Source organism: Lutzomyia longipalpis, chromosome 2 (genome assembly GCF_024334085.1).
Source record: "Lutzomyia longipalpis isolate SR_M1_2022 chromosome 2, ASM2433408v1".
NCBI lineage: Eukaryota > Metazoa > Arthropoda > Insecta > Diptera > Psychodidae > Lutzomyia > Lutzomyia longipalpis.
Genome location: NC_074708.1, coordinates 34091949 through 34109293, shown reverse-complemented (window position 1 = coordinate 34109293; position 17345 = coordinate 34091949). Strand labels below are relative to the sequence as shown.

The following is a 17345-nucleotide window of genomic DNA, read 5'->3' as shown; positions in this document are numbered from 1 at the left end:
TGTCTTCAATATGAATTCTCAGCTATAGTATAAATTAGGGCGTGAGACGAATTTGAAAATTTTATTCGCTTCTTTGATATTTAACGGGTTTTTAAATATTTTCTTTTATAATATTTTTCATCATTTTGTTTAATTTTTTGTTAAGAATATATGTATTTTTATATTTAAATAAATTAAAGAATTTCTCAAATCAATGCCCACCAATTCTTAGTCCTTTAAAAACTCCAATTTTTTGCTTGCTCATAATTTATATTTATCGCTTTAATATAATTTTATTCTTGTGTCATTTGTTGTAGAATTAAGATAGAGTTTTTCAGCATATTTCCGTTGCCATATTGTCGATTATTCATATTTCTTAAACGATCAAACGAGGAAGTAGTGAACTGGATCAACTCGCTTAAAGCATGTATGCAGCCAGTAAGCTTTCTCACATAAATTAGCCCCAACAGGATTTTCACATTGCGCAATCATATTGTGGCCAACATCTTTGAGGTCATCCGGTACCTTTAGACGGAGCTTTTCAAAGTGAACATGCCCCGTGTCGTCGACTACTTGAATTTTGTGAAATAAGCAATTCATGTAGCACTTGAGAGCTTCATCCTCGACTGGAGACAAATGATCACCATCACTGAATTCTTGGATAATTTTTTCAGTTGCTCCTGTATCGGCCATACATTGCTCCCGTATTGGACGGTATTCCGCTAAAATATCTCTTGGGGGGTACTGCAAAAATGAAATATAGCATAACGATGAAAATTCAATAAGAAAAACTCATAGAAGAAAAAAAAGTTTCATTAATTTTGTATAATGATTAAATAGAAATCGAGTTCAATCAGTCATGTGAATTATTTTAATGATTTATTACGTTTAGTTAGCTTGAAATTCTTAAAATTATACAGAAAGCATATTTCACAGTTTCCTGGGAATTTTATTGAACTGCACTCCTTGTGGAAATAAATTAAATTCTTCGGAAAATCAACTCAATTTTCTAAATCACTGCACATTGTAAGGATATTTTAAACAACTCTTGGCAATATTTTATTAAAAATCTCTCAAATCCCAAGACACAAGAAACACGTACTCTCTCTAAATACACGTTTATGCTTTTATAGCTCATCCACAAAAGGATTTAGAGCTATAAATCCATCGAATTTTCAAAATCCTTCAAAATACACAAAGAAACATAAAATCTCCGCACGTTTTTGAACACTTCCATATGTTTATGCAAACATATTTCAATATCAAAATCAATAATTTAGCATCATATTTCTTACACTTTCATCCCTCCGTGGAGTTTGGGGTCTTGCTTCCAAATTAATAAAAAATAAAACGGAAAATATACAAAAATTTAAAATGAATCTCATTGTTAGATCTTCTTGAATTACTTTTCTAAATAAAACTGAAGAATTTTCAATTTATTCTTTTTCTTTTTATAAGAAAATGTGACGGCAGCTATTCAAATAAATGATGAGTGTGACTAAACAGAATTATGAAAATGATAGACCTTTTACCTAACTGTTTATTAAATGCATGTATTTAGCGGAATTGCATTATCATATATTATTTCTTATAATTTCTGCTGAAAATTGGTGTTCCAAATCTGATCTTATGATAAGAACTTTATGTCTTGTTTAAAAATAGAATTCTTTTATATTAGTTCAAGATCAAGGGCATTAAAACATAATAAATCTGATGTAATTTAAAAGAATATCAATTAACTAATAATTTCTGTGTATTATAAAACAATGAAATCTTTCCTGCGCAGTAAGGAGATTTTTTTTAGAAAGAAATCAACAGAGTCAATTTTAGTCCATTGTCCTCTAAAATTTCATAACATTGTATGAAAATTTTAAATTCATATAATCACTGATAAAATCATCAAGAGCTGTGATTTGATGCATTATTGAAATATAATTTGATAGTTATTCAATTAATTGATATTTATTTGATTTTACATGTCCCACTATCCAATTAAAGGGCTTTGAATGCAATTTGATAAATTGTTACAGCTTTGCAATTTATACTTTGGGAGAATTCAATGAAAGTTCATCATTTCCGGCAAAACATATATATACATCAATGAATAATTTGAAAGTGCTCCTGATTTATTTATTAAAACGTGGTTGACAAATAAAACCACAAAGTGCCCCATGGGAGAAAAGGATTGGAACCTGAATGGGGTATAAAATAGGGTATGTGTACAGTACAGGGTAAAATGAATAAAAGCTTTGCGAATCGTAATGGGAATTCTATGCAATGAGAGAGGTGATAAGCCTTCACTATATATACTTATACATACACATACAGTATATACATAACAAGACACAATGATCCCGAACCTTACCAAGAGGAAGGTAAACTTTGAAATGTGTCAGAGAGTAAAGATTTTCAATGGAAAATATATCTACCTTTTTTTCCACAAATAAATACTTTGAAGGGGGAGCTCAATATTTTTTTTGGGAATATCAATTTCTTGTACTGAAGAACATACAATTCCCGTACAAACATTTACGTGTTGGTTGGAGACGATGAGATGCGGGGGAGGCTTCCTGAAAAATATTACCCAAAATGCCTTCAATGTGAAGAAAAGGAAGAAATGGGAAACTTGAGAAAGGGTGTATATCAGGGAAATGGTTACAATAAGCTTTTGGTAATGTGATTTTTTCTCTATATAGCTGACTCAAATCGAATTTCCGTCAAAATCGAAATGAGACCCAACGCGGCTTCTGTTGTCGTTGTCATGTCTCCTTGAACCAAACGTGTAATGGTTGGGATAAGAAGGAAGGAATGTACAGAGGAGATGGATTTCTCAACGTTTTTTTTTCCTCATTGACGATTCGCTTTCTTAGAGTAATCAAATTGGTAAAATTTGGTGAATTTCTTGATAAAATTTTATTTTAAAATGTGTGAAAGAAGTTAACTTGATGTAATTTACCAAATGCAAATTAAATACACGAGTGAAGTGAAGGAGAAAACAAGAATAAGGAGCTCACAGAGAAGCTTCATTTAATAAACCTAAAAATTTTCTTTAGTTGTATGAGATTTTTCTTAAAAAAAAGGATAATTATGATTTATTTACTCTACACAAAATTCCACCCACAATTGCATTTCTAATTGAAGCTCTTCTACACTTCACAGCTTCTTTTGGCATGACTGTAATCTATATATATATATTTTCAACTATATATTAGAGGAAGTCACCAATCAATGAATTGCGCAAGAATTCATTTGAGAAATCGTGTGCTGTCTGTCTTATTTCCTACAGTCGTGATGATTCTGTGACTATAACGACAATAATCTCGAGATTGACTATTTCAGCAGTTTCCGATGAAAAATACCTACAAATTGTTGTACATGCAAAATACAAATATGTAGTATACGTCCAAATTTGCAGAATCACTAAAGTTGCAATTAAACTGCACTAAAATTGAATGAATGTATGAATGAAAATATTTATTTTGTAAATTGTTATTCTGTACAAGTACTTTCAATCTCTATATAGTTTTTATTATTTTAATTTTTTTTTAAATATATATTTTTATAACAGCTATTTGTGGAAAAAATGATTTTAAATTAATTCATTTATTTTCATAAATTGCGCGGAAAAAATTGTACATAAATGGACATTTAATTTGAATTTATGTAACTAATTTTGCAATTTTCATTCAAATATGGACACTATATATATAGCAGGAATAGAGAAAAATGTGAATGTGTAATTTAAAATTGTTGAAAGCTCGTGAAAAAATTCCAATTATTCTTTAGAGCACATTCACAAACATTTTTTCCGGACTAAATTAATAATTTTCCACCCACTTCATATTTTTTTATTAAAAAAAAAACATAATTTTAGAGATTATTAAGAATTCTCTCATGTGAGTCAATTAAGTAATACATAATTTGTGAACAACATATTAAGCCTCCGATTTATGCATAAGTTAGGCGAAAATATTTTGCAAAATAGGATGGTACGCTGTGCGAGTGGGAGTTGGTGGAATTTATGGGGTGGTTTTTAGAGATGCAATGACGCAAACTGTGAACTACTTTCTCACACTGAGCAAACATCATGCAAAACACGATGCCAAAGTGTCAGGCGGCGAATAAAGAACGATTGAGGGCAATTTATTGGTGGGTGAGGGAGTATAAAAGCCAAGAAAACAATTGCAAAGGCCAAATGTGCGCAAGAGACAACACAGCTCAATAAAGAGGAACTATAGACAATTCAGTTTTATACGACGGGGACAGTTAATACTCAAAATAAGTTCTTTTATTTTGTTTGCTGACATACGAATGGTCAAGCATTTCCATAATAGGATTTAGTTTTTCTTATTGCTTATTGTGGAGGCAGATGGATGAAATTCTTTTCTTTACCATGATCCAGTGTATCACCTTTAAATGGAAAATAGAGATAAGTCTTTGAGTATTTTTTTAAGTTAATCTGAATTAAATTTTTGTATCCATTTTCTAGTGATTCTACGATATGAGAAGGCTCCAAATGTTGTATTCGGATAATTTGATTGATTTTGGCTCTGTCCTGAAAGGGAATTATTGGTCAGCAGCTGCCTCTATTGAGAATATATTTCAGCTCAGAGAGGTATCCCTAGGTAGTAAGGAAGTTGTGTTGATGTTCCCTTTGTTACGGTGCAATATGCGGTGTATTTCCTAAGGCCTCAGGGAGATTGTAATCTACGAAATTACCTACATGGAAAATGTCCAAGCCAATATGAATGTATGTACTAGAATCGATCCCATGAGATCCGGCTTATAAAGTCATCGATTTATTTAATGAATGCTGCCTTTTATTTACATAATAGTGAACTTATGCTGCTATGTACCTATATAGATATTCAAATGACTTTTTAAGCCTCTTGGAAATTAATTAGCATAAATCATTAACAAATAATTTATTTAGTAAATGTCGCAAAAGTTGAAATAAATTGGAATATTTAATAAAAATATATAATAATTACCTACATATGTAATAAACTTCCATTACATTATGTATGTAATGCAATAAATTGTCTTAGAACAAAGTCCAATTTATATGAGAAATAAATTTGATTAAAAGAGAGTATATGTGTGGCTACCCGTTGTTGTGTTCATTCTATGCTTTACTTAATCAACCCAGTGGCAGTGACGCAATAGTTAAGTGCGCGAAACACAGCAATAAATCAACTAGTTCCTGACCCCTTGCCGAAAATCCCTCCTGGACGCTTTGTGCCATCATCATTCCACCGGCACACACTTGTTGTTGCTCCGCACTCAGAATACAATGCCACTGCTATAGATTTCCCCACGTTGATATGAAAGTTAACTCTTTATATGGTGCTTTTGTGAGAGGCTTTCGGTGTGCTTGGTCAACCCCTGGGGTGGGTGGGTGTGGGGCCTCGCCACACCGAGGTCTCCCTTAAAATCGATAATTGAGTCCTCATTGTTCTGTCACGACTGAAGATGAATGATGAGAGCCAATTGAGCTGCAAATGGCGGAATCCGTAAGCATTTTCAACCACTCCAACGGCTACAACATTTTTTCCTATAATCCTACATTACATACATATGTAGAATTCTATGCAATGCACTTCAATAAATTCAATAGAAGTGGTTTAGTGTGGCAATTAATAAACCCCTAAATTAGTTATGTGTATGTACTTAAGTGTTAAGATCTTCAGGAGATGTACGTTAAGATAACGAACGCTCTCAATCAAGATGGGAAAAGGGAAATGGAAATGAAAAGTGTTTGAATAAATTTATATTTTTCCTGAGAATTGAATACTCATTTGAAGTCTTTGAAGTTGTCTTGCAAGAAAACAGCCTTTAACATTAAAGTGGATCTCTGTAGAACCATTCCTAAATCCAATGAATATCTTTAATGTAATTTCCATGAATATTTAAATGGAATATAGGTTACTGATTAAACAACAAACTCGGTTATGTTACTGACCTTTAGCTAGCTTGTGATTACGGCAACAAACCGAATTAATCAACTTTAAAGCCCATGGTGAATCGATTACCGAGTCTCGGTTTATCATATTCACAGTAGGAAACGTCGGTTTTCTCCACCTCTTATGTATATACTGAAATGCATCAACAGCATGCTATATAAACGCAATTTCCCATAAAACGAAACCCATCCTTTTATGAGATACTTCAAACACCAAGCTACATTGAAGGTAGTCCAGAAATCCTCTGTTGCTATACCATGTGCTTTTATGAATTACTCTATTGTATCACTATGTATGTGGTGTTGTGTGAAAATTCCACAGCAGTAATTTAGTTTTCTCCAGAGAGCTTCTGACGTAGACAAGACACGAAGAAGAAAAAAAAAAATGGTGTGAGCATTTATCACCCACTCAACGGCAAAAGGCATCCCAGGGCATCTCACAGCGGATCTTTTCACTCACTTCCTGTGTGTGTACGTCCGAAAGGAAGAGTAGCAAAGGGAATTCTTTTAAATATCACTCTCTCTTCTTTTATTTTCTTCCTTTTGAGACTCCCCTGGGGAGCTAAAGGGTTCACCATGAGAGTTGAGGGAAATGGTGAGAGCAAGTGCCATGACGTTGATGATTTTGTTTCTCATCTGGGACTTATATATCCTTCACCATCTCACAGGCTGTCCGCTTATTTAGGGTTCCACACTGTCGTGGTGCGCACGAGCTTTTGGAAGTGCTCGACAGTCGTCATTGTGGCTGGAAGGAGGCAATATATGATGGCATGGTTTATTGGCAAAATGGGTGTACGACTGATAAACATTTTGTTGCCTGGTAGGATCCTCTCTTTATTTTTTTCTGCTCTCTCCCTATATGCTCTCTTATCGGTGAATTTGGTGAGAATATTATGTTTTCCTCGTGCACAATGCGCGCGCATTTGTGAGAATATGTGGGAGCTTTTCTCGGCGCCCCCATCGAAAAGTTGATCGCATGTGCCGCTGTTGAGAGGGACACAAATTCCGATACACACCGACCCCGATGTTCACTTTTTCGTCCAATTTTCCCATAGATGAGGTGGTATTTGTGGGGATTTAAGTTTGTATGCGTAGAAGTCAGTTTTAGGCCGCAGAGATGAACTTTAAATCTCAGATATTGTACGTGAGCTTTACACGTTAAATTGTTTTTCTTAGGTTTAAGAAGAACTTAATTTTTAAATGATCATATTGGGTAAATATTTACTAGATAAAGCAGTTAAATATTAAAGTTCAGACCACTGTAATCTTAAAAATATATATGTACACAATCTCTGACCAATGTATCATAGATAGCATAGTGCAGTTTAAAGAGATCAGTGATGATACATCGATACAGCGATGTTTCGATTTACATTTGTAGACAAAATGGCTTCAATTAACGAACAATCTAGTGCAAATTATGAGACGAAGAAGATAAAATTGAAGCAGTTTAAGGAGGAACTTTGAATGAAATCTAATTAAAATTCTGACGTTATCTGCAGTATCACTGTAGTATTGGAAATGTGCCTGTAGTATGCACTGTACTGTAGTATTGGGGGATTGGTGCTTAGTCAAACTCATTTACAATTTCAAGTGACCTAGCCGAGAATCTTATCCACTAAAAGCTTATCAAGTCTTATCGCATGAGTATTCGGGATTGGAGCCGAACACTATCGCTGGGCAACTCGGAGCACCAGATGAGGTACTCTCACAGCACAATTTCCGATGAGAGAGAGAACTCCGCCATACGCAGAGTTTCGTCGATTTGGTATCGACGTCGCGCCGCAAAACATTCACAAACGCGAGAGACGAGAGAATCTGCCTCTGTGTTCAGTTTGGTGTGTTTTGTTGTGTCGTTTGGTGTGCCGGGAAGGAACACTCACCAGTGCTTTTTTCCCTTCTCCTGTGTGTGCTGCAAATTCAAGAGGACAAACAGAAAAAGCTCCGGCCCACCGAGTGTGTGCCCCAGCGGAAAAGTCAAAAGGACCCATTTCTTCGCGAACTTTAGTGGCAAGTTCCGTGGTTGCCCCAAATTGGGTACGACCAATTGGGGGAATAAATAAAGTCAAGTGTGGCCCAATCGCGACGCCACTTTTTTCTCGTTGTGTGAAAAGTTTGGGTGAGATTTTTCATCGTGATTTACACAGTGAAATAAAATTTTCATCCACATCTGTGACCGTAGTGAGAGTGAGAGAGATAAAAGGTGAATTTTCCATCCTTCTTCTGTGATGTTATTGACAAAGGGAAAAACTATACACACATAAAATGTATTTTATGTAATCGGGAAAAAAAAGTTCGTGTGGAAAGAAAAGAGCAGAAAAGCAGCATTTTCCATTGACGGGAATATAAGCTTATATGTGCTGCTTGTGAGTGTGTGTGCTGCTTTTTTTTTGGAGAAAACTCGCTGGGAAAATTTTATCTGGATGAGGCAACATCAGCGAGAATTTATTTAATCGAAAAAAAAAGAAATTAAACAGAAAGAGAATTTTCGTTTGTGGCATTCTGGAAAGAAAAGTCACTTTCCACCTTGTGTGAGTTTTTTTTTCCATCAATTTTCATATCTCTCCCTATCTCTCTTTTTTGCCTTCAATTCAATTGAATTTGCTATAAGCGATAGGCAAATGAATGGGAAAATTCTCACTCACAAGTGATTTTCTCACAAACGCTCATGTGCTCTTTTAGGGATTTAACGATAAACCATGTAAAATATATCTCCATCTCCACTATGCATCAACACTGGAATCATGTTATCGCACTATTTCCATCTGCGTGTGTGTATGAGTTTTCTCTGGGTGGAAAATTATGGAGAGAAATTTTCACGGGATTGCCATGAACATTTTCCAGGCCACACACAAAAGTCGTACATATATTGTATGAGAATGATTGTGAAACTTTTGCGTGTTCCACCCCCTCGAGGCCTATGTGTGCTGCTGTTCTTCATCCTTCTGGCAGGAGTTTGAAACACGGGGGCCCCCATTGAAATGTGGTTGCTCCCAATGCTCCCTTAGGGGACGAATAGGCTGGTGGTGTGTATCTTCCATACATATCTCGAGGAAATTGTATGAGGAATTTTCATCCTCTCACCACTCACACCCATCATCCACGCAGCACTAAATGCCATGATTTGTTCTCTGTGTGATGTATTTTTGGGGTTACTATGGGGTGGTATGCCGTGAGAAGTGGTGTATGTGTGTGTGTGTGTGAGTTGCGAGAAAAAAAGGACAAAAAGGTCCTCTGTAAAGGGAGTATTTGAAGAAAATAACTGGTCTCATTTTCCTCTTTACTCTTTCGATGAATCCGTACCCTATACTGCCACCCCCTATTTCCACTTGCTACCCATTTGCTGCTCAATCTTTTCTCCTCATTTCCATCCGAGAGATCACACAATTCTTCTTGTTGGATGTCTATCGATCTCTGCCTCAGATATTTCCACCAATTTCACCCGGGTATTTCCCATTGCACCCCCAACATTCCACCCCCACACGCAGCAGCGTCTGTCGAAATTGAGATGGAAGCAAAACTAGACTTTTAAAGAGTGCCTATATAGGCCCCACAATTTACCCACCACCCTCCACTCACCCATAAGAACCCCCCTCCCATGCCTTTTTCGCATTTCTTCACGCATATTCGTTTGGCAAATGTTTATTTTAGAGTTGTAAGGAATTTCTTATCGCGCCAATTTCACATACAATACTTTCTCGGTTTTCTTCTATTTGAGCTTATTTCACATACTTTTCGTTCTCGTGGGTTTGTGATGATGAAATTATTTTACATTTCACAATTTTCAATCGTGTTCTTATGCAAATGTTACTCTATGGAATCATTTCTGAGATTCTGCATTATTTTGAAAAGAAAATTCTCTGATATTCAAGGGGTGTTTATTTGAACAAAAAAATATTCAAATATTCTTATTTTGTGGAAAATATTCGGAATAATGAGGAGAGAATATTTTCAAAGTTGTTATAAAATAAAAATTATTGTATGATAAAAGTGTGCTAAATTTAATGGAAGTGAAGAAGAAGTATTCGAAATACAATTCAAATAGACGAAACTCTATTAAAATTAACGAAATATGCTTCAAAATTATGTAGATTGTAGAATGCATCTTAGATGCGATTTCAATGTTAAAAAATTCGATAAAAGCATAAAATATACCTACTCCAAGAATATCAAAAAAAATCTATTTAATTAACAAAATTTATCATGTTACAACATAAATACATAACTTGCAAAATATTCGAATAAATATGAATTATTCTGCCAAAATTTCTAAATATTTGCCAGATAAATACCCCTTGAAGATATTTTATGGAGGATTTTAATAAAGAGGAATATTTTATATAATATGTATTGCAATGGGCTAAATGACAAACCCCTTGGTGGAAATCATTCTACAAATTGTAACTTTAATCGATAGGGAGTTACTTCTGAAATCATATCTCATTGATGATAAAAGTGTATAGATGGGGGATCACGCACTCATACTTTTAATGCCACATAAGTTGCTCGACGACAGTATTTATGAACTTAAACTTAATTAATTGATCTGATAGCAGAGAATTTGACTCTTTAACGAAAATAGCTGAATATAATGACTATGTCTTATAAATAGATCATACTTCAAATGGTTTTCTTCGTCTAGCATTCAAAAGCAATTTATTTTGTGAGAAATTATTAATAATATTTAAAAGACAATTTTTCATACATATCCACATAATATGTGTTTGTTAGTGAGAGAGAGTATATCCTAAAAATATTGAGAAATTTTACATTTAATTTATGTGTCTCAGCTCCTCCTGTAAATAACAGAATTTTTGCCCTCAAAGTCAACTTGAATGATGATTTCCCCGTGGCGCGTATAAAAAGGAAAGCAGAAGTGGACGATGATGAGGATGAGACGGAAAAATTGTGGCAGAAATTCTCGCAATATGATTTAATTATAAACCTCCTCATCTATTTTGTTGGTTATTGCCCACGATTCTCTCCTTACACTTCTCGATAATAAATTTAAATCCATGAGAGACGCGCAGCTGAGTGTCTTGTTAATAAATTTTCATTTATTTTATCCTTCTTTGTGAAAACTTCTTTTTTTCTTTCTTCTTTTTTTTATTGCCTCCGGGATACTACGCACCCCCTCAATCGCGAAATTATACCACAAAAGTTTCCGGTACAGAGACAACTTGACGCAATTACCACGAGCTGGGGGGAACGAGAGGGGATAGGGAAGAAAGTGCAGAATTATATACATTACGACGCAGCTGCTAATGGGTGTTTTACAAGTGCAATTAGCAAAATTAAGTACACTGAAATGCTATGTTCAGAAAATCATGTGAAAAAATCCCACAACCTACATCCTATTACAAATTTAAACCAAAAGTGTGGAGATGTGTTGATTGTTGATGATTTTTGTACTGAATGCTGAAAAGATTTTCTATTCGCACCGTATATTACGCTTGTGTTGGTAACATAATTTATATCTCTAGTGCCTATTTTTGATGTTTGTTTCAATTGAAAACATCAAGCATCGTATAAGTCAGAGAGTTAGCGCACATCACATCAATCCCATGAGTCAACACTAAAGTAAATCATGTGCTAAGCATTTCAATCAAAAAGGGACACTATCAATGAGATATAGAATAGAATGCATCTGGCTGCTGACAAGTTTGTTTTGTGGCAAAAGGTGTCATACACTCTTGTTGCTTTTTATACGTTAAACAAGGCAAAAAGAGTTAATTTATCATGTGATAGCATTCTCTTATCTTAATTAGTCTGTTTTGCTTTGATTAAAATAAAATCATTTTGCAAACTTGACAGATCTTCAATATTATTCTTGCATCTTACGTGTGGTGTACTTTATATGATCACAGATGTGATATAACTTTGAATGCTGACGTCATCTTGAATTCCTGTTTAACCAATACCAATTTATCATTATCTACCTACAGTAGGAAGATATATAATTTTTTTACCAGGTAATAAATTTTCTTTAAAGGGTTGACCAGGTTATGACGCACGTAAATTCTCGAAAAGTTTTAAATTAAATTTTTCAACAATTTCCATTTTAGGCTTCCTCAAAAATGTATTTTTTTAATCAAAAAAATATAATTAAAATTATATAAAATTCCATGTTCAAATAAAGGTAAAAAAATTCCCGAAAATTTTATTTCCGGCACGAAGAAAAATTCATTATGTATGATGATTGATAGAGATACTATTTCAGTCACCACTTCATACTGTTCTGTGAGCAATCTGCTCAATTAGATGTTAGTATAGAAGAAGAATCAAAACAAACTTTTGCACCAAGTAATCTCGAAAGCTATATTCAATTACGATGAGCTCGCAGTATTAGTTTCATTCAATTTACTTCTCTGCTATATTCGTAATTGAAATTGTAACGATTTTCGGCTAAATATCACTCAAATATTGGGGAACGTCAGTTCAATGTTATATAAACAATTGTGATATTAATTTTATATTGTATATTTATATATAATTATATGCGGTTTAATGTACATCATCTTTGTGTTTGTTTATTGTATAGCACACAAGAGAAGATTTGTTGAGTGTGGAACCTTTCTGAAGTCTTCGCGTTTTCTTTTTTATTATAAACGTTTCCCGCGCGAGACGAGATCATTGAAATGTAAATTGAATGAAGTCGTTACTTAACTTCGTCTCACTGATCATTCAGAATTTCTTTTTCTCTTTGAGTAGTAACTTTTTTTCCATCTCTCACAATCAGTGACATTTTTTTATCGCTCATCCTGACATCTCTTTATTGTCGAAAATTCAATTTTTTCTTATTATTATTAAATTTATATAGACAATTTTTTTTCAATATTTAATTGAATATTCAAGATATTTGTGTCAATTGGAGGCCAACTACTGTAAGACGCGTGATATCATGGCAATAAAACGCACGATTTGTTGAATGGAGATGCGTTTGGCAGATTGAGGAGGAAATTAATAAGAAAATAGCTACCTTTTGCAATGCTATGTGCGCAAAAATGGAAGAATTTCTGTGGGATGATTCTCACATGCGTGTCCAAATTAATTTCAATCTATTCCATTTAAATAGCACTCGCACTAGAATAAATTGTCCGTGACGCAAGTTGGGTTCGCACTTACTCTTTTCGTCGTTTGTTATCTGTGTTGCTCTCATTTTAGCATTTTGCCTGAAATAATCAACCACCAGCAGAAAATTAAGCATTCGGGAGTGATTTTAATTTTAATTAAAAGTCACCACAAAACCCTATGCACGGGTAAGAATGAGCCGAATGAACTCCTTTTGTTGTGTTGAGATTTACTAGAACGGAAATAACTCTCTCAGATTCTCACTCATTCTTCGCACCTTTTCACCGTCGAATTTAAAATTGTCTGTGGTTTTTTCTCGGAAAATTTGTACTCTTTTCCACACTTTTCCATTTTATACATTTTACAGAAAAAATGTACTGGTAAGCTGACCAAGCTTACGAGAGCTGTGTTTCTTTCAGTGTACCAATTTTGTGAGAGCAAACTAGAGCGTAAATTAATTTAAATACGCGCAAAGTCGGGAAAAGTTGCAAAGTTTTCCCCCAAAAAATCTTTAAAACGCCATATCTCGGAAACGGCTCCATAGATTTTCGAGTTTGAGCTATCGTTAGAAAGATCTTAACCTCAACTATAACATATTAAAATATGAGGTAAATCGATAATGGCATTTTCGAAATATTCGAGTTCGAAATTTTCGAAAATTTTGATTTTGACTTTAGCGCCTCTCGCGGTCATTTCTCGAAGTTGCGATGTTCTAGACATTTGTAGGGCTTCACGAAACCTTTTATTTGCGCTTGAGTTGATCAAAATCGGACCTGTAGAACCCGAGATATGACATGCTAACTTTGGCAGGCTATATCTCGAGAACGGCGACATAGATTTTCTTCATTTTTGGCATGGTGGTAGATAATATAATCAGCTACAATATATGAAAAAATGAACCAAATCGATAATGGCGTTTTCGAGATATTCATCGAAAACTCATCGAAAATTTTGTTTTTGATTTTTGGCCCCCTAGCGGTCATTTTTGAAACTTCGGATGTTCTAAAGAGTTGTAGGGTTTGTTGAGAGCTTTCATTTGAGCCCGGGTTGATCAAAATCGGTCAAGCCGTTTTCGAGTTATGGTCGATTTTTGATGAAAAATTGTGGCGGCCATATTGACTAAACGGCTTGACCGATTCTCGAAAATGAGGTATCGTTGGAAAGGTCTTGATATCCCCTACAACATATAAAAATTTCAGATTTTTAGCTATTACAGGGGTTGAGATATAGCGAAAACAAAATTTTGAGGTTATTCAAAATGGCGGACGGGGGGGTGGGGGGGTGGGGGGGTGGATTTGACCTCATAATCGGATTTCTTCAGGTCGATATTTAAACTTTGCCTTTTACCGCAAGTCTCTATCTATTACGGTTCTCTTGCAATTTAAGTTTATAATCCGGCCGGCCGGACGGACGGACGGCCGGCCGGAAAAAAAATTTTTTGGCGCATACGTTTTTTGGAATGTGGGGACCCTAATTCGTGCTCATCCCAAGTTTGAGCCCGATCTGACGACTTTCGATTTTGCTCGGTACACAAAAGCTGTGTCTGAAAGAAACACAGCTAAAATAAGGTGTATGGTATGTAAATAAATTTCATATTGTACATAAGAAAAGTGTAATTGTTCGTTTGTTAGTGGTTTGTAGTGTATTCTAGTCATGTATTTTACAGTGTAAATAGTTGTAACGGATTTTGTCACTTTTGAAATATATATCGTGAAGTACAGACGTGTGTTTTGGGGCTCCTGAGCAACGAGGCTGGGATTCTAATAAATACATATAATTACAGGTACCTAGAATAGACGGTACACATGGCAACGAGGCTGGGATTCTAATAAATACATATAATTACAGGTACCTAGAATAGACGGTACACATGGCGACGGAGGAGAACAATGAGGTTAAGGCCACCCAGCGCAAAAGCCGCGATGGGCCCAATTTGGGGCCATATGACCCCAAGAGATCATGGGAAAGCTACCGTGAGAGGCTAGAGATTTGGTTTGAGATGAATGATATCACCAAGGACTCCAAGAAGAGAGGATATTTGCTTACGGAGATTGGTGATGATGTCTACGAGACTCTGAAAGGACTTGTGATGCCAAAGAAGATCCTGGACAAAACCTACGAGGCATTGGTCGCAGTGATAAATGAGCATTATGGGCCAGAAAAGAATGTAATTATGGAGAGATACAACTTTATGAAGAGAGTTCAGAAGCCCGGAGAAAGCGTATCTGAGTTTATTGCCGAAATTTCCAAACTCAGTCAGCATTGCCAATTCCAGGAATTGGAGAATATGCTACGCGATCGTATTGTTTGTGGGATATTGAACGAGGGATTGAGAAAGAAGTTGCTCTCTGAGAAGAAGCTTACCTACAAGACGGCATGTGAGATGGCACGCGCTGATGAAACCGCGACCAAAGGTGTTGAAGAAATGAAAGCGGAAGTTCCTACAGCAAATGAGGGACCTGTAGTAGCCAAGATTTCTCAAAAGACGTGTTATAGATGCAAGAAGAAGCATGATGCAGCTGACTGTTGGTTCAAAGATAAGGATTGCCGGAAGTGTGGCAAGATTGGACACAGTGCGGCAGCTTGTCGTAGCAAGGAGACAAAGCAAAAGAAGGTAAATGCCGTGGAAGAACCTGAAGAGTCAACTGAAGGGGAATTGGCCTCAATTAATCTGATTGGAAAGGCTGGCCATAAAGTGGAATTGCAGATTGAAGGGCGGAAGATCTGCATGGAGATAGACTCTGGCGCATCGAACACAGTGATGTGCTGGGATCAATGGAAGACCCTCAAGGTTCCAGCAAAGTTGAAGTCTTCAAATCTCAAATTGCAGACTTGGCTAAAGAGAGGAGTGGAGATTGTAGGACAAGCGGTGGTTCTTGTGAAGTTGGCGGATAAGACTGTAAATTTGCCACTAATAATCACCAAGTCCGGCGGAAACTCTCTTTTGGGTCGAAATTGGTTCCAACCGTTGGGAATTTTCATTCATATTCCAATGATTAATGCGATTGAGGAAAATAAAGTAGAGGGGTTGTTGCAAAAGTATCAAAGCGTTTTCCGGGATGAATTGGGATCACACTCTGAGATGAAAGTCAGTCTTCAATTGATTGAGGGGACCCAACCGGTGTTTTTGAAGCAACGAACCGTGCCTTTTGCTCGACGAGAAGCGGTTGAAGAAGAGATTGACCGGCTTGTTAGCCAAGGAGTGCTGGAGCCAGTGCAATTCTCTGAATGGGCTACTCCAATTGTCACAGTACGAAAGCCAGATGGATCGATCAGGATTTGTGGGGATTATAGGGCTACTGTAAATCCAGCTACCAAGACGAATGCATACCCACTACCCACAGTAGATGAATTGTTGGCAGGAGCTTCGGGTAAGATTTTCTCTAAAATTGATTTGACACAGGCTTACCAACAATTGCTGGTTGATGATAAGACAGCAGAAATTCTCACAATAAACACACACAAGGGCCTGTTTCGAGTGAAGAGAATGCCATTCGGTATATCTGCTGCTCCAGGGATTTTCCAGAAGTTTATGGAGACGTTGTTGGCAGGTATACCGGGCACGCAAGTGTATCTCGATGATATCCTTGTGGTGGCCCAGAATGAAAAGGAGCACAGTGAAAGGATTGAAAAGGTCCTACAGAAGTTGCAGAAGGCAAATCTGACGGTAAAGAAGGAAAAGTGTCGGTTTGGTGTCAAAGAACTCGAGTTTGTGGGGTACAAAATCGATGATCAAGGAATTCATCCCACACGAGATCATGTGAAGGACATAGTTCAGACACCACCACCTCAGAATAAGACAGAGCTGAAAGCATTTCTGGGCATCATAAACTTCTATGGGAGGTTTATAAAAGACAGGGCGTCAGTGGCAGAATGTCTGCATCGGCTACTGGATGATGGAGCCGAATGGAAGTGGAAAGTTGAACATCAACGAGCCATGGATGAGTTGAAGAAAGAGCTAAGGTCAGAGGCCGTATTGATACATTATCGTATGGATCTACCACTGATCTTGTGTTGTGATAGCTCACCTTACGGCGTAGGTGCAGTCTTGGGTCATGAGACACCAGAAGGAGAGAAGCCAATTGCCTATTTTTCACGAACGATGAACGACACCCAGAGAAGATATGGACAGATAGACAAAGAGGCGCTTTCAATCATCACCGCAGTGAAACATTTCCACCAGTATATTAGTGGCAGAAAAGTGAAAATTTACACTGATCATCGCCCATTGTTGGGAGTTTTCAATCCTAAGAAGCCCATTCAAAGTACATTGTCCCCTAGGATGACAAGATGGTGCTTGACGTTGGCATCATATGATTACGAAATAGAATAC

At 36.1% G+C, this 17345-nt stretch overlaps 4 protein-coding genes across 7 annotated transcripts in view; 3 read left to right on the top strand and 1 right to left on the bottom strand.

The window, feature by feature from the left end:
• LOC129790342 (clavesin-2-like) overlaps positions 1-17345 on the top strand; it is an 891203-nt gene that overhangs the window by 554865 nt on the left and 318993 nt on the right. The window lies entirely within an intron of this gene.
• On the bottom strand, positions 364-5230 carry LOC129791266 (general odorant-binding protein 83a-like). Its single transcript, XM_055829336.1, has 3 exons — positions 5125-5230; positions 1275-1399; positions 364-723 (listed from the first exon to the last, which is right to left on the bottom strand). The coding sequence occupies exons 1-3, from the start codon at positions 5228-5230 to the stop codon at positions 364-366; spliced, it is 591 nt and encodes a 196-aa protein (XP_055685311.1).
• LOC129790146 (cAMP-specific 3',5'-cyclic phosphodiesterase) overlaps positions 7692-17345 on the top strand; it is a 102672-nt gene continuing 93018 nt past the window's right edge. For 2 of the 4 annotated variants that reach the window (XM_055827487.1, XM_055827485.1), the window contains exon 1: positions 7692-8144. The gene's annotated coding sequence lies outside the window, so the exon portion shown is untranslated. Of the gene's footprint in view, positions 8473-17345 lie in introns of all 4 variants that reach the window. The other 2 variants (XM_055827486.1, XM_055827484.1) reach the window with 1 other exon arrangement.
• On the top strand, positions 14883-17329 carry LOC129791265 (uncharacterized protein K02A2.6-like). The gene is made up of 2 exons (XM_055829335.1): positions 14883-17177; positions 17294-17329. Exons 1-2 carry the CDS (start codon positions 14883-14885, stop codon positions 17327-17329), a joined length of 2331 nt encoding a protein of 776 aa, XP_055685310.1.

Coding starts and splice junctions, on each gene's coding strand:
- LOC129791266 (XM_055829336.1), bottom strand. CDS start 5,230: ATGATGATGGCACAAAGCGTCCAGGAGGGATTTTCGGCAAGGGGTCAG. Junction 1,400..5,124: donor TATTGCGTCACTGCCACTGG/GTTGATTAAGTA, acceptor AAAATTCTTCAG/TTTTATTTAGAAAAGTAATT. Junction 724..1,274: donor CTCCACGGAGGGATGAAAGT/GTAAGAAATATG, acceptor TCATTTTTGCAG/TACCCCCCAAGAGATATTTT.
- LOC129791265 (XM_055829335.1), top strand. CDS start 14,883: ATGGCGACGGAGGAGAACAATGAGGTTAAGGCCACCCAGCGCAAAAGC. Junction 17,178..17,293: donor CGCTTTCAATCATCACCGCA/GTGAAACATTTC, acceptor ATTGTCCCCTAG/GATGACAAGATGGTGCTTGA.